Genomic DNA, 22,203 nt, shown 5'->3' on the forward strand with positions numbered 1-22,203 from the left:
CCAGACCTTGTCATGGCTGCCACTCAGAGTCTTCAACGTCATTTCACTCACTTAAAAATCTTACTAAGCAAAAGATACTTTATTAACACATTATCCAAATGCTACAAAAAGTGATTTATGGTTTCAGTAAATAGTTTTAATGATTGACAACTTTTTTTTTAAAGTAACTTTTTATATTGTGTGAATCATAAAGTCAGGTGATCAATTCTTCCCTTTATACAACACTGTAAAATCACAATTTTAAAAAACAGATTTGATGACATCTCTCAGTATTGCTTATCTGGAGACCACACCTGGATCAGAGCGAGCACGAAGGCGGGTGCTGCTCCTTCACTCGTTGTGGCAGTAGCTCTTGTAGAGTCTCTGGGTCCCTCCACACACCGCAGGCTTGTCGCCCTGAAAATGAAATTAAGAGAGTTCTAGAGGTCAAAGATAAAGTCTAAGCAAATGCAAAAATTAAGTGAAATTCTACTAAAGGGCAGAAGGTAAAACAAAGAGAGCCAATGCATAAGATGTGATTGACATTAATTGTACCTTGTACATGCTGCAGACCAGAGTGAAGAGAGAAGTCATGGCTTTGTCCTGAAGATCCTCTGTATGCTCCTGAAAATTTATACAAATTAAGGTCTTTATTGGAATAGCTAAGACAGAGATGCAATGTCTGCAACACTGTGGGCGATGTTAAATGCCACATAGCAGAATGTCATAATTCTTTTAAAGCTCGCAAAATTACTTACTGTACTAGATTTCAAAATTAAACAAGACTAAGTGACCTTAATTAAGGGCATAGGTGAAACTGTGGAAGTGCAAAATGTTAATTAACAGTTACAGCTCGGACATCACACAGACTTTGTACTACGGAGGTGGCACGATAAAGCCACTTTTTGGTCCATTTCAACAGATTCAGACATTCAGGTACAGCTCCTTGAGGTGTCTAGAAATCTTCAGAGTTTTAGTGCATGTTTGGAAAAGACGTTTTTCAGAAAACTGCAGCTCTGCCTCTTTGACACTCTTCGACTCAGAGAGAGGGAGGCATCGCAGGGCAATACCGTGTACAGTGGAATGTTGCTAAGGTTGGCCCAAAAAACGTATGGTACGACCGGAACTCTGAAAAAACTACAAAGTGTGAAGGCAAAGAGCCACAGTGGTTGTAGTAAAAGTTTACCTAGATACTTGTGAGTGCAACAGGATTGTTGCCTAACACCACAAAACTGTTGCTTAGCAGATTTATCATTAACTCTGTAAAGATGTGAAGTTTGACTCAACTTTTTAAACGCTACCATTCAAATCAGAGCTGTTGTCACTGAGTGTCTTACTCAGACTAATGTCTTCATCTGGCTAACATCAGAATATTGGTGTCCACGTAATCTTGTAAATGTAAATGTTCTATTTATTTTTTAAAGAAATACATAATGTAAAATCCCTTTTCTTTGTTTCTGTGCAGGTTTGATTTGATAAAGTAAACTGCTGTAAATCTTCAGTTCTCCTCACAGTGACTAGCTTTGGTGCCTTGCGAGTGATGAAGACCGAATTAGGTTTTTCCCCTCCTCTTTTCTTAAGTAGCAGCTTTTGAGTGAACTCCAGTTTCAAGTCACTGTGTTTGGCCCCAGGTTGCTTGGCAGAGATACAGTGGCATCTGTTGTACTGAGCTCTGAAGCGCATCAAGCTGCAGCTTCTCACGCATCAGTCACAGCGCTCACTGACTCACAGATTGGAGCTCTGGGGCAAAGGTCTAAATGATCACAATATTATATCATCACTTTAAATGTTACGTTACTTATTTACAAGTCAAGCGTCAGCATGAGCGGCAGAACGGGGGGGCACTGAAAAGAGGGGCCGGGGGGGGGGGGGGGGGGGGGGGGGGGCTTCATGGCCCTCCATACCCTCAAAGGATAAGTGGTAGAGGGCAATCCTTTTTTTGCCACTTCCTGGACGTGGTTTTACTGCAGGATTTATTGATTACACCCGAGTCTTACCCCGTTGATGGTAATCCAGGGCACATATTTGTGTGGAGGGTTCAGAGCTTTGGTCTTCATGGCGTTCTGATGCATAAGCTGGTTTCCCTCGTCTCCTTTCACACAGCTCATGACCTCGTCCCACTTCAGGTCAGGGTTGTAGATTTCCAAACACTACAGATAACAGCAGAGGAAAATCGACACACAGCAGTGAAATAATATGTGTGTGTCTGGGGGTGGGGGTCCAGAGAACAAGGTACGCAAACAGACAAATGAGGCAACACACACGTCCTTACGCTTTGGGCTGACTTGATGACATCATATGAGGATTCCATACAGTAGATGATCTGGATAGCATTGGTCTTGTTCATTAAACAGGTCTGGAAGGAGTGGGGCAGAAACACACACATGACTTACAATCGTGTTATGACAGTAGTGTGTTTATAACTAGTATAAAAAAGGTAATAAGGCAATTTGAAGACACTGATTGTCCGACCACTCACAATGTTACCACCTCACCCAGATTTACAAAAATCCCCACTGATAATCTGAACATTGAAACTAAGGCAAATAACATGGTTCCAATTTATACAGTATTACTCAGCGGTCCAGTTCTATCACTGTGTGTTAAGGAAAGGAACTTTACCTCAATCATGTTACCCAGACACTCCTGTTCTCCGTGCTGGCACTCGAAAGTATACTTCTGTCCATCAGGTTTCTCCTGTGGTCGGGGACAAGGTAAATGCAGAAGTTCAAAGGTTAGAAACAAACAACTTATTTTTTAGTGAGATAAACGTCACGTATCTTTATGACAACACCATAGAATTACATTCCAACTGTAACACCAATGTCCTGCTTACCACTGCGTTTCCGTAGGGAACCAGAGTAATGGTCATGATTTCATGCAGCAGGACCCAGGTAGGCAAGAGAGTGTTCACGAGAAACATTCTGCAGCCGGGACAGAGACTCTCATAGTACAGCGCCACCGCGACTGGATCTGCTGTCTGGCGGGACCTGGTGAAGTTAGACTCAAGGCAGTGCTTCAAAACCTGCGCAAGAGGACGAAAGTGGACAGATCAACTTCAGTTAGATCACGCTCTCTGTTTTTTGATTAAGAGGATGTGTGTGTGTGTGTGTGTGTGTGTGTGTGTGTGTGTGTGTGTGTGTGTGTGTTTTGACTTGAGGTGGCGTTCACAGTCAAGAACAAGTTGCTCAGAGAATTGTGAGACAGAGCTGATTCCCATAAACACTTATTGTAAACATGGGACGTAGGTCAAGAAAGAACCAATTATTGTTATATTGACATGGATCTGGACAAAAGGGGCGGATCCAGGATTTTTTTTTTTTAATCACTTTCTATGGATCTTGTTCAAATAGACATTTTTACAGGACTGATCATCTGAGTATGTGCAATTTTGTGCAGCTATGTTGAATTTAAGTTGGAGTGCTCTGCTGAGTACCTTTGCAGTTAACCTCCACCAAAAGGAAGTTTTCACCCCCGTCCATTTGTTTGTTAGTTGGTTTGTTTGCATTGAGGATAACAAAAAATATAACTGATGGATTTCCATGAAATTTGGAGGAGGGATGCGGTATAGTTCAGGAAAGAACCACTTTAGCTTTGGGGTGGATCCTTATCACAGATTTCCCCGGATATAATTCATTGAATGAGTGTGTCTTGACTCTTGGGGATGGTATGCACTCGACTGAGTGTTTACATGTCTGTTTACATCAGTGCCACCATAAAATCAAAATACCCAAAGCAGACGACCCAGATGTTGACAGTGGGTTTCAGTTACTGTGATGTTCATTTAACTAAACATGGCACTATACTCCTGAGTGTGCTATGCGTACAATGAGAGGATGGGAGAGGATAGATACTGTTTGACTTCCTCTTTCACTGACTTCCCATTATAACACAATAGTTAGTCTACCTCCTCAAAGAGTGCCAGCTGGCAGATATATACGGTGGCCGAAAGAACTCAACCCACTGCAAGTTATAACAAAAAGGCGTGGAAGTGTACATGTGTGTTCTGAATTTGCAGTGCGTTGAGCTCTCTCGGCCACCGTACAAATTGTACGAAATGAAGTCCACACACAACTTTGTGTGTCGGTTTCCTGTGGAAAAACCAACACTGCGTGGGCACAGCGCCTGATACCATATTCACAAAAGTGTCACTGCGGCATTTTCTGTAACTAAACAGCGGATATGTACGATATGCTCGAGGAGAAGCGGTGTGATGACGTATGTGAAGTTTCACAAGTGAGCTAACTAGCTAAATAAACGCGTTGCCATGGTTTCCAGCACCCATACCGCGAAGGGATTAAAAAACGGTGGTTGAACAGTTGACCGGAACTACACGATATGTGACCTGTCCTGTACGCTAAAGTAGTCCGGTGGAGTTATACCGTCAAAAACAATTAAAATGTGACTGGATAACTTACCCCGCACTGGACAGCTGAGTCCAGAGAGGAGCACCACTGGGACGGAGGAGAGGAGCAGGAGGAGGAGGAGGAGAAGGAGGAAGGAGCGCAGTCTCCACTGTTTAACCACACAGTCAGAACCAGCACCAGCAGCACAGGAGCCTTCATCGTCCTCATCTTCTTCAGTTGTAGACAAGTACACAAAGTCAGCGACAACCCAACACGGACCCACAAACTACACTACCCAGCGACTTTAAATACTGCTCTGCCGCTTCCTCGTTAAGCGACGCTCCTTTGTGATTGGTTCCCAGTCACATGATCAAGGCAGCGTCACTTGTTACCGGCAGAGCGTTTGATTTACTGTCTTCGTGAGAAAAATAAATCTCTGAAAATCAATCTGCTGATTCTCTGAATTAATGATTATTTTCTCTTTTAATGAGAACCTTGTCTGCCATTTTTCTGAATTAATCAGGTTTTTGAAATTCTACGTTCCAAGTTTTTCTCAGTTAATGAAGGAAAACAGCATATTCTATTATATTTGATCAATTCCCATTTTTTTCGAAATAAACGATATTATATTCATTTTTATGAGAGAAAAACTATTCTGATAAAACAATGCTGCTGAGTTAATGAGATTACAGTCTCTTGTTGGATTTTACGTATTTTTAATTGATAAGGTTTTTTTTCTGTTTTCATTTAAATATATATTTTTTTCTTTTTTCTAATGAATGCATTACAGTTCTATAGTTTTCTATGCATCTCATACGATGTTAGACACAAGCTATAAACCGGTGTTGGGTTGGTTTGGTGATCCGCTGCTCTTGCACTGATACAGAATCATGAGGAAAATGAAAAAAAAATCACTAGGAGGAAGTGCAGTGTTATGATCTGCCCGCTCAACTTGTTCTGTGGGCTCGGCTTCCTGGCATGACTTTGGCGTCATCTGGCTGATTATGACGCAACAGGGACGTCTCAGCTCGGTTCATAGGTGTTGCTCAAGACCTCTCGGAACAGACGGTGCAGAAAAACAGTACAAACCCTTGATCATTGTAAAATGTTTTACCTGGTGACTCTCACATGGTGTCTCCCAGCTTTCCCTACACACTCACAGGACAGATAGGACAGATCATGACTGTGCATGACTCACACAGCTTCCTCTCTGCTGCACTGGGTTTTTAAAGTGTGTGACTGTTCTTTGTGGTGGGTTTTTATGTGCTAGAATATATCTGTCTTCATCTGTGCTTCTTCTACATTTGTACGCCTATGCTGTATTTACATACAGTGTGCAGGTGCAGTGGGGTATACTGGTCCTCTCTAGAAAATAAAAATTTGGTTAACACCACAGACCTCGCGTTCCAGTTTCATTACAACTGCTTCCTGCGAAGCTCCTATGAAAACACAAGTGTGTTTGCAGTTAGAGTTGTGTTAGAGAATGATTTTTCCTGTCGGGTTTAATGCATCATGTGATACCTTGAGGTCTAGCGAACATGCTGCATGCATTTGCTTCCTCCCCTGAAACTGGGCAAAGATAATTTTTGAAAATGGTTTAGACTGTACATATGTTCTTTTATTATTAATAAATTTGCACATGCAGGATACAGACAAAACTGGAGGTAAACATGGGGAGAATCAAGAAAGTGCACAATGAATTGACCATGAGGTTTCCCGAATGTGCATCTTTGACCCCTCAGGATTTACAAGATTTTTGAAACTGCAATTGTTGCACTTCTTATCTGTTCTGTTCCAGTTTCCCTGATTTCCCTTCCATCTCTTTTCTCATCAATGATACATATTTTGTGCAAGGGAAAATAGTGAGTGAGTTTTAATTTTAGCTCTTGAAAGGATGTGGCAAAATGTGCCTGGCACATATAAAAAAAACATACACTCAACTGTCAAAGGATAGCAAAGGAGTAAATCATATTTTGTTGCATTGTCTATGATCACAGTGAGTCTGACAAATGAGGGCCACAGTGTATCTAGGACATAAACTTCTGATAAAGTGTGACAGCGTGAAGGTTGAACTCAACATAATGAAGCAGCGAAATGAGCACAACCTCCATTTGACGTCTTTTATTGTCTTTTAAAATCATTGCATCGGCATAAAGAAAGAACAGTGCAGATGAAAGAGAACCTGTCTGAGGACAAACATCTCTGTAGCAAGCTGTACACGAGAGAGAGAGAGAGAGAGAGAGAGAGAGAGAGAGAGAGAGAGAGAGAGAGAGAGAGAGAGAGAGAGAGAGAGAGAGAATGTTGCATCTGAATAAAGACAGACCAACAAAGGGAGGATATCTTAAGAGAAGAAGCAGAAGAGTAACCATCTTTTTCGTGCATAGGGAATTGAGCACACATCAACTGACAGGCCTCTACCGACAGTGCTCCCTCTGAATTCAATTGCACTTTGGTGTAGAATAAATTTATCAGACTGACCCTTCGTTTCCATTCATGTGTTTGAAAGAAAGACCACACATCATTATTAAATAAGAGAAGTGTATGTGTTTTACTTCTGCTGAGGCAGTGATGCAATTTGATGGGAAACGTTACAAAGCAGCTGGTTTAGTTCAAAACGTTTAAGATTGTCGCTGCTCTGTACCACTGCAGGTCTTCTAACCTTCACCAGTGAAACAACATTCACATGAGATTTAGTCAAACAAATTGCAAAGCTACATTGACTAGATACAAGGAGAAAAGTGGAAATGTTAATGTGTTTGTATTTTAAATGTAAATGGGATTCTATACTGGATACCATTTAATCTAATATATCAGATAATCAACCAATAAGGAAATTGATTTGCCTTTCCATTGAGTACCATTTGCTGTGTAGTGCAAAATCAAGAACAGGTTGCCTCTTGATAATTCTTCCTGAATTTACAGCTTTTTATGTTCTAAGGTTGTGCACAGGCATGTTCACCAAGTGGTGAGTTTTCACTGTTACTCACAACAGTTCACTGTAACCCTCGACAACCCAGAGAGACACCTGACGGAGCCAGAACACACAGTACTTCATCTAAAGAGCAGGGGCTGCAGTACAAAGCTCAGTGGGGGGTGAAGCAGTCAGCAGGTAGAAAATGACAGACTCGTGAGTGCATGTTTGTTGTGGCATTAAATCAATCTTATTTAACTACGTTGTTTTGTCGAGTTATTATTTTGAAATTGAGGGAGCACTGTCCTCACAAGGAAAAAAAAAAGGAAAAAAAAGAGGAACAGGAAGAAACAGAACAAGCATTCGTAACATTTTCAAGTTTAAAATGACAGAGGAAATAAAGAAATAAAAAATCAATCCATCTCGGCCACTTTGAGGGACGGACAGATTGATTTTCAAACGCATATTTATCATTTGGTTAATTACATACTGTAAACATTTGTATTTTTTTTTCTGCATGGAGGAAAATATTCAAGCTAGCTTATTTTTTCTTTATATGCTCTGTAAGGTTATCATTAACATATATAAACAAACAAACCAAAAAAAAAACATTTGGACAGACAAATCTACAAGCTTTTTGAAAAAAAAACAAATAAAAATATTTATACTCGGGCACCATAAAAGAACACTTTCTAATGCCATCATTGCTCCGAGTACAAACATATGCACAGGGGAGTGATCGTGAACCATTGAAATTGTGTACCTTTTTTCTCTTGTCAGTTGTGCAGGTTTAACTTTTTTGACTTCCACTTCAAGCGACTGCAGAGGTCCACCAGAGGAAGACACAGTGGTGACTCCGACATTGTCCAATCTGTGGTGGATATCTGCGGCAGCATCCAAGTGTCTCTTTTGTGGTGCAACTTTTAACACTGCCTCTACTCACAAATAACAAAAAAACAGAATCTTCCATATGACAATAACGTTCAATAAAAGAAAACCCCCAAAAAACAACTTTTCTCTAATATTTAATAAATGCAAAGCAGCTGGGGACTGCATTTAACATATAGTCTTAGCTCTGATAATATTAACACATGTACATGAGCTTGCTTCATCCTCTGAATGCACCTGATATTTATGCTCAATCGATTAAGTGTATGTCAATCAGCCGTGACCACAAAGCGTGTTGCTGATCGCGATGAAGCTCACTGCAGCCAATTAGTAAAAATGCTTGCGTTTCAATAACCGCTCGAATACAAAGCACCCGTGGAGCAAGTCTGAAGAATCATGTTCACATCAAAGCCTCGTCCTGATTTGTTTCAAGCGCGATCCAAAATCAGAATTACATAATCCAAAAATATAGATATCTAAGAATATATTTCAAAATATTTATTCTCTAGTATGTATTTCATTCTTCAAACCGTAATAGACACCAAATATGTGTTTCCTTGTAGTCAGTGAAAGATGTGCTTTGCGTACGAGACGATTTCAAGAAATATAATTTACAGTGTACCAAAGCGGATGAAAAAATATTTGAATTCCTTGAATGATCACGTGTTATATAGAAAAGTGTTCTCCAAGAAGCTCGGACACAAATGCATATGTGGGAGTTTAGTAGGGTGAATGCTTCGTGCAACAAAAGTCACCTCAGAGTAGAAGCACAAATAAAGTTTTCATCCCCCGCCTGTTTCATGCTCATCACACCGCTCCACCGGGTTCCACTGCTACTAAAGATCCATTGCTCCTAGCTATTAAACATCTGTGATGAGCACATGGCTGGTGAAAGGGTTAAAAGTACTCAACAAGTAAAGTAGTTCTGTTCTACTTTTCACTTATAAGAATAAAAACAAATTTACTTGAACAGAAGCAGAACCGGCCCGTTTCTGGACTTCTCTGAAACAAGTTGACCTGATGTGGATTAAAACTAAAAGTACCGTGCTCCATTGGCAGGATTTTCCAAGACATACTTTAAGTGGTCGATTTATCCAAAAACCTTTCACCTTTTCCTGGTGGTAGCTGCATTTAGTTTCACTTCCTTGTTCTTTAACTTTTCGGGTATTTAACCCCTGTTGCCACCTACAGGACAATGGAGGTGAACAGATGTTTGTTCACCTCCAGGAAGAATAAAAGAATAAAAAACATACACATCTTTTCAGGAACATTGTTTTGGTTTCTCTGGATAAACCACAGACTTCCTCAGAGTTCTTCAGTATAAAGAAGTTCCCCTAAGAAATATGGATATTTCAGGAACTACCTGCATGGCTATATACCACGTTTTGGATGAGCTTACCATCTAGAAAAATTCACGTTATTCGTCTTGTTAAGTTGGACAATTTTCGCTAAGCGGACAATAAATTGCATAAGAGTTTACACAGTCCATTTAGTGAAAGTAAAAACATTGCAATCAGTCAAAAAACATCAGAATTACATGGTAGCTGGTGACAACAAAAGCATATATTGTACACTGTAAAGAAAAACACTCCTGATATACTGTGTGGAAAGACAGAACTACCAAATCAAACACTATCACAACTGAGCTTTGCCACTGTCTGTGAGTTTATGGTTGTTGGGCATTAGACACACTGCTCTGAGGGTGGGGAACAGAAGAGAAAAAGTGCAGTCGCAAATTGTTGGTCCAACAAACTGGATAAAGGATGCGTCAGCAGTGGCGGGTGACTCAACCAGATCGGCCGTCCACGAAGGAAGCGACTCCTCATACAAAACACTGAGAAAGGTTGCATGCATTAACTCGGGAGCTTATCAAGCTTCAAACAACTGGGCTGGGAGGTGGATATGTACGGTTCACATTTCTATCTTATGAGTGTTATTCAAAAATATATACCATGAAAAAATAAACACCAAAGAAAGCTAGCCTGTGTGCACCGTGAGAGAGAGAGAGAGCACCAAGCCAATGTACAGCCCCCCACCAGAGAGAAGGAATATGTAACAATTATAGATGTAACAACAAAGAGGCACAGATAAGATCTGTCGCTCTCGTATCTATAACACACTCAAACACACACACACGCACACACACAGACGCAGACGCAATCACACACAAAAACTATGCTCAATTGCCAGTTTTAGACGAATGGCAAACATGTGAACCTTGGGGCACAGCATGTGCGGTGATGGCACCATCTTGTGGAGAAACACTCCAACGACAACAAGGAGAAAACAAGCTCATCGATGACTAAAGGCACTTCTAATTATCTCTCGAATCTTCCTCACTTTTTATAGCCCTCTAACCACAAGCATCGGAATCAAATTCTTGGGATTTTCTTCTTGTGCAAAGTACAGTACAACTGTTTCGTCCTGACTGAAACGACAATGACGTCTGGATTTAACCTCTTCGGGTTGAGTTTGATCTGAAAATGGGTTTGGTACCTGAAATCAGATGAAACCAAATCATTCACTAGTAATTGAGTTTCATGACATGTCGAGTGGGTGAGGATCTCATCTAGGAACAAAACGGCAATGTCATTCCCTGCTCAATAAAAATAAAAATCCATCCATCCATCCAAAATCCATGTAACTTTTCAATGTGTAGCTCTCAGAAGCAGTGCATTATTTTTCTAAAAGGCTCTACTGCCAATGACATTTGACTCTCATAACTTTCTACAAAAATACTTTTCTTTTTGGCAATGACAGTTCGACAATGTGTAATCAATTTGAGAGATTATTCATATTCATTCATCTCAAGAAATCAACGAAATAAATCAATTTCACAGGCAACACCACTTGACGCCACTTTATCGACCACACAATAATAACTGGATCATCCTGCCTTCTACACAAATGACTTGTGCTTTGAACAGAGGTGGTAAAACCTCCACCTCGAGCCAAATGAACATGAGGAAAACAGGAGAAACTCGCTGCCACGGCACAGAACAACCGGAGGGAACCGATCTGAGCGCTGTAAATCTAAAGCTCGTTATACACGTGTGGTGCGCATAGTATTGCAGTATCATAGTACTACTGCATTCACCACACACCATACTGTATATACTCTACAAAAAGCACACTTATCAGCCACCAAGTAAAAAATTCCTCTACCCAAACGAAGGACTACTCCATGCATACCGTACTAGATAGTCTCTCAGAGCACAGAGGCCGCGCTAGATGGCAACACGACTGGTTCTGTTTTCTCTTTCTTGCTACATGAAAAGATCCTTCATTTGGCTCACATTAGCTGGATACTGTGCATCCTCTAACAGAATCTAAGAGCAATAGCAAATATTCGGAAAAACAATTAAAGAAACACTGCGGTTAATCTGTAGATAATCACATACACTGTCTGCATGTGTGTCTGAAATATTATTTATATATATATACTTTTATATATATATATGTATGTTATATTACCATATTTTTTTTTTTTTTTTTACATCTATGTTCTACAGCTCTGTGAGTCAAGCTTGTGATGAAACAAACAGTCAAGCACAAGGGGGAGGAAGTACCGAGAGTGAAATCTGCTTGTAAAAACAACAATAAACATCTGCAAGGACATTGTACCGCTAACAACAGTCTAATCTAACAGAGGCTAAGCAAATACAGTACCGAAGATTCAATAATCACATAGATTGATGCTCTGCAAGTGTCTGTAGCATATAGAGACTAGACACTTAAGAGCAGCACTAACAGTTATGCCTAAAGTCAATGGCTACAGGTGCTACAGTATTAAACAGGATGAAAAAAGAAGGAAGAAGTCTGAAACAAAGAGAAGTTTAATGCAGGACTCTTTCCACTATTTCCTTTAAGAAGGAAACCTGAATTATGTGGAACTGCATTGATCAATGTACCTGTGCATCTAGTTTATTGTGATTAAAAAGTATTTCTATATTCACAATATACCAAATACGTCGCATGCACTTCTATCATGTTATACAGTATTTGCTGTCCATTGTACCTCATCAGATCAGAGGGTGGCGCCGCTGAGAGAGAGAGAGCAACAAGCCAGTTGAAAATAAAGATCATTTTTAAAGCTGTAGCTTTGTTAATGTCGACAGGCGTTCATTCTCTCCTTCCACGACGTTCCCCCTCGCTCTAGTGACACAGGGTTGTGGTCATTCAAAGCTATTACTATGGCACTTGAGCAAGCTTTAAATTGAATCAATCTTTGAATCCCCCCCCCCCAAAAAATAACAACCCCAGCCGTTTCTCCACCCTCTCCCCTCGGCTCCAGTGACTACACCCTCCTGGTCCACGGTTCCTCTGCCGCCTTCGGGTAGGATGCGAGCAGCCTGGTTTAGCAAAGCCAGTCCTTTTAGTGGATAACAGCTCAGGCTTTTGTCTACGGAGAGTTTGCAGGCAGTCTGGGGATGACAGATCAGGCCTTTGTCTATAGGCACTCATCGTGTTCAAAGCAAAAAAGAAAAGTGCCCCCTGTATATTTTCCCATCATCCCATCTGGTCTCTCGTCTTCACGATCTTGAAAAACAACATTTTCGTGTGCTTATTTTTTCCTTCAACACATTTAGTCTTGTTTTTCCTCTGTCGAAGGTGTCTTTGAATTCCACACACTGTTTTAATAACTGTACAGTCATGGCTGGCTAATGCGACATTCTCCTCGCGGTAAAACTCGCTGCGTCAGCCAGGCGTACTGTACAGTGCTTACTTGCTGCTAGCAGTGTGCTTATATTGAAGCCATGCTGTTAGCAAGGAGTGCTCTTTGCTGCTGGACTGGGGTCAGTGTGGGAAATAAGCACCAGCCTCTAGCCAAAAAAATAAGATTTTTTTTTTAATTGTGGCTGCTGAGTCGATTTTTACCCACTTCTTCAACCACATGAACAAGTGCATTGATCAGATGTTGTTGTTTTTTCCCCCAATGCATCTGAGTGACAATTTTGTTTCCCCACCATGGTAGGCGTCCGACACTGCCGCTCGATTATTCATCTTGGGTGCTGGTTCTGGTTCTGGGAGCAGGCCAGGACAGGGAAGGCTAGATTTACATTCAGGTGGTCGTTGTGTTGGACCAAGGAGACGTTTTTGTAGTGGAGCACCAGGTCTTTGAGGGACGAGTAGAGATTGTAGGGCTCAGCGAATCCGTAACCGGTGGCCGTCTTGTAGATGACACAGTGCTTGGCGTCGCCCTCAACACTGAAAAACAAAGACACGCATCATATTAATTACTGTAGTGTAACAAGAAGTTACTATGAAACCTCTGACCTGTTTACATCTTCATCATTGCATTTTGTTTGGTGTAATTCCCGAGAGGAGCACAGGCAAAGAAATGTAAGTCCAAGGGAAATAATGTAACAACGATCATAGCATACTAAATATTTTATAATAAGCTGGCCTTAACAAGGCTGAGTTCCAACACTGGTGTTTTTGTAAAATTAGCTGAATATCATTTGAATGAAAGGAAAACTACTTCTCTTTACCAGTTTCCTGATGGATTTCTCCCTGTGTAAATGCAACTGAATGATGCAAAGTTACAAAACCACCTTAAGCACAGAGATCGGACAGTGTTGCTGTTGAGAGAAATCCGTGTTACGCTGCCCTCTCTTGTTTACACTAAAACAAACAAGCAGCCATCCTGCTGCTCTGTATGCTTTCAAAGCATGCTGACTTTCCAGAATTGCAGGTATGACATGTTATAGGACAGGCAGATAAATACTTTTATAACCATATTAAATATTAAAATGATACTTTAAGGACTACAACTGCTCCTGAGCAACCACTGTGTGACATTTTAATCAAGAGTGACCTATAACTTAATGAAATAAACCATCAGATGCCAGATATTGTGAATGATAGAGTGCTCCAACAGAACTCATATCATTTGTGGTTAAAACCCTGGTGGCTTTATTCATCGTCTTTCACAAGAAAGTGCAACAACAATTCACCAATTTGAATCAATCTAAAATAAGAATGTAAAATCAGCCATTATAACCAATGGGTCATGTTATGTTTTTGTAAATGTCACTTATTAAGACATATTTTTAAGGGACACTCTAAAAGATATGAATAAGTAAAAACAGATAAAACACAGTATACACAGTACATTGTACATATTTGTATTTTTGCATATGCATGCGTATGTATAAATATACATACGCTTGTGTGTATTCATGGTTTGAATATGTCTGTGACTAACAGCATACATAGGCCTATAAATATATTTTTACTTATTGATTATTTTCTTTATTTTGAAATTAAAATCTGTCAGCTTTGCCTGCATTTTTGGATTTATAATGAGTGTCTATGGAAGGACTTTACAAGATTTCTCTGATGCATTTCACCTCCATTCCCCCTGTCCCCCACTTCTGCGCTTTTGTAAACCACGGCTACCACGAAAACCAAGTGGATACCATTGATGTTTTACTGTAAACTATGTAGTGCTCAGAGATCTGAAATCCTATTTTCAATATTCATGTTGTCATATTAACCAGGCCTTTGCTGTCCAACTATGGAACAATTTGACATTTATTCTGTTTTATTTTTGTGTGCAACTTTAACTTTGTTGAGAAGTTTATTAAGAAAAGAGATATATTATTATCAATAGAAGATCAATATCAATGGACAAATATAATCACTATTCAGGTGGATTTCTGTCCTTTAAAAAAGATGAAACACAAACTCACACAACAGAACAGGCGTAGGAGCCCTTCTGTGATTGGCTCTCACGGATGAGGAAGGTTCCATTACATTTCCCTCTCAGCATGTCCTCAGCCTGGGTGCGTTTGATGTCACCCACGTACCAGGCACACTCATCATTGTGGGGCGAGCCCTCGTCTTCCTCGAGCGAGTATGAGCTGGAGAGGCAGAAATAATGTGGCAAACACTGAAGTACATCTCATACCATGAACATTACAGCGAGCTGCAACCACTTTTTAAATTATAGGTGCAGATACGACAGCACCCTGTCATCACAGCACAAGTTGCCAAACCGCTCCTTCATCTCAAACACTTACTCATCAGCTTCATTCTTTATGCCCAGCCATTCATTGATCTTCTTCTGCCGTGTCCCCTTCTGTGTCAGCCATCTGCAAAACACCGCAGACATGTAATGCTGACAGCCGGTTCTGAAACTTGTGTTTTGTGTTTGTGTGAGCATGTATTTTATGCAGGGAGTAAATGTTGGATTCATTCCTCTTACATCAAATACTGGTCTCTGATCTTGCGGAGCTGCATGAGATCTGGCTTGAGGCTGTTCATCTTCTTGTCGATCTCTCTGTTGTCAGAGACCTGCTGTCTCAGGTCCTGTTCCAGTTTACACTTGCTGTCGTGGATCTCCTTCACACGAGACTTTAAACGCTCTGAGTTGCTCTGGATCCTGATTTGAGGGAAATTATAAAATTACGTCTATGAATGTGTTTTTCGAATGCTGAACACTATTAGTATTAAGCAGTTTGATTTACAGCTCAGTAAAAAAAAAAAAACATAAATGTACTTTTGAATCTCCTTTTCATTGCCCTCGCGCTGAAACCGCTCCAAAGACTCTCTGCTGTAGCGCTCCTGAGTCTCACACTGCTCCTCAAAGATCTTGATGGTTTCATTAAAGGCCTCAATGGCTGTGCGCTTCATCTGCAGCTCCTGGGGATTAAAGGGAGAAGGCGAAACTGTGACTGTCCATTTGATTTAATATTTAATCCAGTCTGAAGATACTGAATCCCAGATTTATCATGTTTTTTCCTGCCTCTTATAAAAAAGCTAGCAAAGAATGTGAACTGTCCTCAACAATTGTTTTGAACGTAATGAAAATATGTAAAGTTCTCACAATATAAACTCACATCTTTAGTTGTTAAATTTTTTATATATATATAGCATGTTAAACATAATACATGAATGTTTTGAGTTTTTTACTTTTATAATTAAGCATATTCTATTTTTTTGTGACGTCTTAATTGACATGATTTGACATTGTTTGTATCCTCGACTGTTGGTGTTTTACACACATTTAGTCTTTTTCATAAATTCTTTGATACATTTTTTCTATGTGCATGAATCTATAGCTCCAATTTATTTAAATTTTAAGCCTCCAGGACATATTTTATGTGTCTTTATGTTTGTGTTTCATCAGTATAACTAAAGTAAGATTGATAAGACTGTGCGACACATCCCCTGTTTGTGTGTGTTTATGTGTGTACCTGTGAGGTGCGTGTGTACTCCTCGTACAAAGAGTCGTACTCGCGGCTCTTTTCTTGATACTGCTCATGATAAACTTTCAGCTGCTCTCCCACCTCCTCGATACTGTTCTCCTTCACCAGCTGCAAAAAGCAGATTAAAGCAACATCACAAATTTCATGCATGAATTAATAAGACACGACTCAAACGGTGATTACTGTATTTCATACAATGCAGGATCTCTTTTGCAATTGAAATAGGTTATAAAAAGTTTGGGTAGAGAATTTGAAGACTCAAACAACAACCAACAAACTGCTTTAAAATCTGCAGCATCACAAACCTGCTGGTATTTTGAGACCGGGTACAGAAGCCTGGTGTCCAGCTTGGCGTTGTACTGAGCCAGGGACTCGTGGCGGTAGTGATTGATGAGCTCCACGACAGACAGAAAGGTGAGAGGCTCCGAGAAGCCGTACTTCCCATCTCTGTGGTAAATCTTGATGAGCTTGTTGTTCCCTCCTTTCCTGCAGGGGGAGACAGGAGCCAAATGAGAATGAAAATTGGTTCTACTTATACATAGACTGGAAATGGAAAAATACTTTTTAAAGAAATACTTTTTAAAGAAGAAGTGCTGTTTTACCTGAGGGTGAGAGTGTACTCGCCCTCTAGTTTACTTGAGGCATCCCGGACAAGAAAGGTGCCGTCTGGAGTGTCTCGCAGCTTCTCATTCACTTCCTCTCTGTAATACAGCAACTTATTAATTTCATTAACACTAACTCAGCTGATATTATACCACAAAACAATGACTTCTGGACTTGTTTACATATATGGTGTGCTGGTATTGCACACAGTTATCCTCCAGTAAACATATCAAGTGGTTCCACCCAGAGACCTGCCTGGGTCCATTTTGCAAAACGAATGTTCAGAGCACCTGTGCTCCTGCAGCTGTCCTTAGCGACAGCATGCTTAGCTTGTGGCTATCAAAAGCTTATATAGTGTAACGGATGGCTAGTGTGAGGTGGGCCTCCACCAAGAGTTTCAGGTGGTGGTTTCAGGTGAATGAATGGAAAGGGAAATATTACATATTATCAAAAGTAATATTATTATCATGTAAAATACTTAATGTTTGTGATATGGTTCAGAGATACTGTAGTTTGGGGGAAATTTGCCATTTTAGGCAGAAACTAACAAATACCTAAGAGGACAGACTTTTTTTAATGGTCTGATTATTTGGACTGAGTGTTTATGTGATCAAATAAGATCCAGCCATCCAGAAAGTTAATAAACAAGGGTGAGGCAAGAGGGCACCTTGGTCCAAGGGGACGCCCACAGTCCCTGACTTTGAATTGGATGGAAACCTCATTAATTCTGATCAATTTCTCAGTTACAGTCACAGTTGACTTTCATGCCTTACCTGGAGATTTCCCCCCAGTACCACTCAGCGTCGTTCAGCAGGCTGCTTGTGTCCGTCATGGCTGACGGGGCCATTTTTGACTTGACTGGCTTTGCTGGAAGAACTACATAGAAAAACGTACACATGGACAAATAGAAAATAAAACCAGTCAACACATGACTCCCAATAAAACGGCTAAAAAGCCAACAAGTATAATTTTTCTCTAATAAACAAAAAAAATGATATATTTTTGTGCTGTGGGGAAAAATAAACACTATTCCACTCAGGTTTTATAAAAAATATGTCACCTGGAGGAGTAAGGTCCTGCTCCATAGTTTTTTCTATCAACAGCCTCTCCACCACAAGGGCAGGGAACTTCTCATCAAGAGATAACCTACAAATCATTCAATTAATGAATCAATCAACTGCAACAGTTTGACATACAATGGCTGATATATTCAGGAGACTCAAACCAGACAAACTGCAGCACAGACAAGAAAATTCCAAGATCCCCGATCCCTCATCATCGTTTCAACTTCACACACTCTCACATTTGTTTATGTATATCAGAAAAAATATGTACCATGGGGTAGAGGGGCCTGTCCGTATGAGCAGTGGTCCGAAAATCTTTCCCAGTGTGTGTGTGTCCAGGCCATTGCTGGCCTGCACCTGGGTGACCTTGGCCAGGTGTGTGAGGAGGTACTGCAGGGTGAGACAGTTGTGGAGGGGGACGGCAGTGGAGCTCTCGAGAACCAGGCTTACCTCTCTGTCATGGCTGCCAGCGACCGCACCATCTGCATAGGTGATTCAAACAAACACGATTAAGATGTATACACAGAACTATTGTGACAAACTGAACAATGTACGTATAACATCACATCTGAGGAATTTCAGTAAAGCTATTAAAAAACTTACTTTTATCTTTAATCTTATCTATAGTTTGGTATTTTTCAAGCAAAGGCCAAAGAGGTCAGTGCATGTTTCTGTAAATAGACCTAGTATATATCTGTAATGAAATCATGGCCTCCTCGGTACAAAGGAGAATCAGCTGAAGCATTTCTAACATGCCACAGTGAGCTCATCCTCTCCCGACACTTAAGTCTATTCTCTCAACGCTGACATGTGACTGACCTCGATCACCAGCAAACACCGCTCACTTTGGGACTTGTGTAATTCTTTCTCTTAAATTACAGCCATTGAGGCAATGAAAGTTGTCTTTCTTTTCACAACATCAGCAGCAGACAGCTCAATTTATATTGTTTTTACTATTCTATTATAGAATAATATACCAACAGGATGAAATCATTTCAACTGCTTCAACAGAGGTCAACTTTATTTTGTTCATACTAGATTTAGATTAGTCAGGAACAATCTAACTTCAGTTTTTCTTCCAAAGGACCATACCAGTGGCTCTGAGTTTTTAACTGTAAATTGTGCGTGTCTCAAAAATGGTTTCTGTGATCTGTGGTACCTATCACACCTATGGCAACACTTTGTTCAAGTGTTCATGTTTATGATAAATTTGGTTTTAATTAGTTATTTGATGCATTAACGGACCATCCCTCGACTGCTGCTGCAAGATGGTATAATCCTATCCTTTGAAAAATAGTCAGCAGTAACATACAGAATCTGTTTGTTTCAAGTAAAACGTTCAGACAATCTATTAAAAATAGACACATTAGAGATGTCGCTCTGTCCTAATTAGAAGAAAATGTGTTTAAATGCTTGAAATATTTCCTCAGGGTATGAGACCGACCTGCTGACTGCTGAAGGACCTGCTGCTGCAGCGTGACAACAGTCTGAAGCTGGGGGTAGATAGAGGATGGGATGACAGGTGACGGGAGGTCTCTCAGGTAGTGCAGGACACACTCAGAGAGGTAACCCACGTCTTTCTGACCCACGTCACTCTCTGGACCACAAAGACACACACAGAATACAGAGGCATGAAGAGACAAATTCGACCATAATCAATCAAATCAGTAAATATAAACCTGTTAGATATTTAGTTTTGTTGATTTTGGTTGAGAAACTCTTTAAAGAGGCAGGGCTACGATCTACAGGTTGGTGATGTGGCAGTTTTGAACAGGCCTTACCATTGAGCTACAGAAATGCTGACAGCATAGGACTATAGCAGTTTTCTAAATATACAGACTGTAACAATAAATAGAGAGCCACAGGTACAAAGCAGCATGCATGCTCAGGAAATAATCAGAAACTAATCGATTAAATGCTCTGAAAAAAACAAAGAAGTAGCAAATAATCTCACCAGAGCTCAGGCAGTACACCTGACTCTCTGAATCTGAGGGTGAGCCAGCTGTCCTGTACAATGTTGTGTAGTCCAGACCTGAGAAAAACAAAATGCATGTGAGTTCTCCGTCACTGACCATTGACGCACATAAAACTAATCAAACAGAACAAAAACCCATAACAGTCAATGCAAAGGAGTCAATACAAAAAGTACCAGACAGACTAATAGTATAGCATTCATATCATGATGCCTGCCGACGATGTTTTTGGACTGTGTTGATGTTTGAATTGAAAAGAAAAATAAAATAAAATTCCCACCAAAAAAAAGTTTGTTACTCAACACACAAATTGTATTACCAGTTGGTCCGTGTTACTGTGTGAGCAACAACGTGTACATGATGGAGCATGTGTCAGCTGTTTTCATTCTGGTCTCAAATCCAATAACACAGTGAAGGTAAATAATCAAATGGGGGGAGAGTTGCTCGAGAAAATGTTTCTCCACAACTAATATTTACTAAAGCAGAGCCGAAACATTTTCCCCTATTAAGCTTTTCATCTCTTTTTTTTGGTTCTTTTATTGTGGAAATGTATTTAAAGCCAGACACAGCACAGAAAATATAACAAGTCTACAACTGAAATTCTGCGTTATGGGATTCTTTTCGGCAGATTGATCCACCAGGGAGAGAAACATTTCACATGTCCTATGAAAATCTTACTGAAGAAAACTCTGAATGAATATATCACAGATTTCCCATACAAAAAGGCATTTTAGAAACGCCGGGTCTAGACAGGTTGCATCTAGGAGACAATTCCTCGAGACAAGGTCGTCTCTCAGGTAGTTGTGAAAACCAAACTATGCAGACAGAGTGTGTGTGCATCCAACATTGGGAAGTAAGTCCGCGTTACTGCAACATTTAGGTGTCAGAGGCCGGCTTCCAGTATCGACATTTTCAAATGTTCGCTCCTATAAGGACATTTTTTGGTGGATTCTCTCGGCCAGGACGACAGCGTGAGTGTGTATCTGCACGTAACTCCTGTCAATAACACATCTGCTCCTCATGCTCTAAATGTTTTCTTTGCTCTGACAGTTTTTATTTATTTAGTGTCATCATTAACTTGAAGAACAGACTTAACCTCTGATGAATTTCAAAAATCTGTTTACAGCAAACAATCCAGAAGGTGGTGAGAAAGCTACAAAGGAATCATGAAAAGTCCAAAATAATAAATATTAACTCTTCTATATAGTCATTTTCAAGCAAAAAAGCCAAATATTCTGTAATTCCTGTAATATTATATGGATTTGTAGCTTTCTTTGGTTTTATATTGTTGTAACTCAGTACGTTTGGGTTAAGGACTGTTGGTCGGCAACAGTTTGACGATTTAATAATGGCCCCTGAGAAACTGTGATGTATCTTTTCATTTTTTGGACATAATCATTATCATATAATAAAAAGTGAATATAATCTTTCGTTAAAGCTCTACATGCCGAGAGAAAGAAAAGAAGGAAGACAGGGAAAAAAAAGAGGTAAAACTGTGAATGGAGTCCCACTGAGCTCTATTTGTTAATAACATAGTGTGAACCAAACCCACTGTGCAGGACTCCCAGTGAGGCCAATGAAAACTGCTTCGACTTAAAACCGCATTAAGCATCAATGTTGAAAAACTTTATTAAGTCTTCAACCGACTGAGAAGGTCCTGATAGAGGGCACATCCTGTGTGTGCACGTTCTCCTATACATGTGTTCGACTGCCTGACTTCACTCACATGTCTGTGCGTCTACACTTCTGCAAATGCTGGCATGAGAGAGCAAGAGCCAGATGGCGGGAGGGAGACAGTCGCACATAGACGAAAGGCGGGGAGGCGGACAGAGTGTCAGCGAGACAGACGGATAAGACGGCGGGCTGACATGGATATACCTCTCTTCTCTATGGCTTGGATCAGGCTGGTGAGAGCTGGGGGAGCCGTCTCTGGCGGTGTGAACTGCTCGCTCAGGTCCAGCACAGAAACAGCTGAAACAACAACACAAATCACTGTTACACTTCTGGCACAAAGCCTCTGAGAGACCGCGGGTGGTGCTGCAGCACTGACAAGGGTACAGTTAACCAGCATCAGTTTGAGATACAGAGTTTAAAGTTGCTACACAATCTACAATCTGTGAAGAGCACTAAAGATATGATGAGGTGGGGTAACTTTTGGAAGAGGAACACATGTTTTGCATGAGAGTTTGAGAATTAGTTTGCAAAGTTTTATGATACAAAACCTCC

General features: G+C 40.4%; 2 protein-coding genes across 2 annotated transcripts in view; both read right to left on the minus strand.

Moving 5' to 3' along the window:
• Positions 1-60: 60 nt before the first annotated feature.
• ifi30a (IFI30 lysosomal thiol reductase a) lies at positions 61-4,671 on the minus strand. The gene is made up of 7 exons (XM_053439014.1): positions 4,398-4,671; positions 2,816-3,004; positions 2,602-2,676; positions 2,252-2,335; positions 1,977-2,129; positions 535-603; positions 61-396 (listed from the first exon to the last, which is right to left on the minus strand). Exons 1-7 carry the CDS (start codon positions 4,551-4,553, stop codon positions 331-333), a joined length of 792 nt encoding a protein of 263 aa, XP_053294989.1. The 5' UTR covers positions 4,554-4,671; the 3' UTR covers positions 61-330.
• A 1,760-nt stretch (positions 4,672-6,431) lies between these two features.
• pik3r2 (phosphoinositide-3-kinase, regulatory subunit 2 (beta)) overlaps positions 6,432-22,203 on the minus strand; it is a 23,248-nt gene continuing 7,476 nt past the window's right edge. The window contains exons 2-15 of the mRNA XM_053438873.1: positions 21,856-21,948; positions 19,959-20,036; positions 19,449-19,601; positions 18,276-18,486; positions 18,001-18,086; positions 17,714-17,816; positions 16,940-17,038; positions 16,643-16,823; positions 16,326-16,445; positions 15,629-15,771; positions 15,335-15,511; positions 15,150-15,221; positions 14,820-14,990; positions 6,432-13,332 (exon numbers count right to left, since the gene is read on the minus strand). Coding sequence (XP_053294848.1) covers positions 13,125-13,332; positions 14,820-14,990; positions 15,150-15,221; positions 15,335-15,511; positions 15,629-15,771; positions 16,326-16,445; positions 16,643-16,823; positions 16,940-17,038; positions 17,714-17,816; positions 18,001-18,086; positions 18,276-18,486; positions 19,449-19,601; positions 19,959-20,036; positions 21,856-21,948 — 1,895 coding nt within the window. The 3' untranslated portion in view covers positions 6,432-13,124. The remainder of the gene's footprint in view (positions 13,333-14,819; positions 14,991-15,149; positions 15,222-15,334; positions 15,512-15,628; positions 15,772-16,325; positions 16,446-16,642; positions 16,824-16,939; positions 17,039-17,713; positions 17,817-18,000; positions 18,087-18,275; positions 18,487-19,448; positions 19,602-19,958; positions 20,037-21,855; positions 21,949-22,203) is intronic.

The sequence above is a fragment of the Pleuronectes platessa genome, chromosome 13, assembly GCF_947347685.1.
Source record: "Pleuronectes platessa chromosome 13, fPlePla1.1, whole genome shotgun sequence".
Taxonomy (NCBI): domain Eukaryota; kingdom Metazoa; phylum Chordata; class Actinopteri; order Pleuronectiformes; family Pleuronectidae; genus Pleuronectes; species Pleuronectes platessa.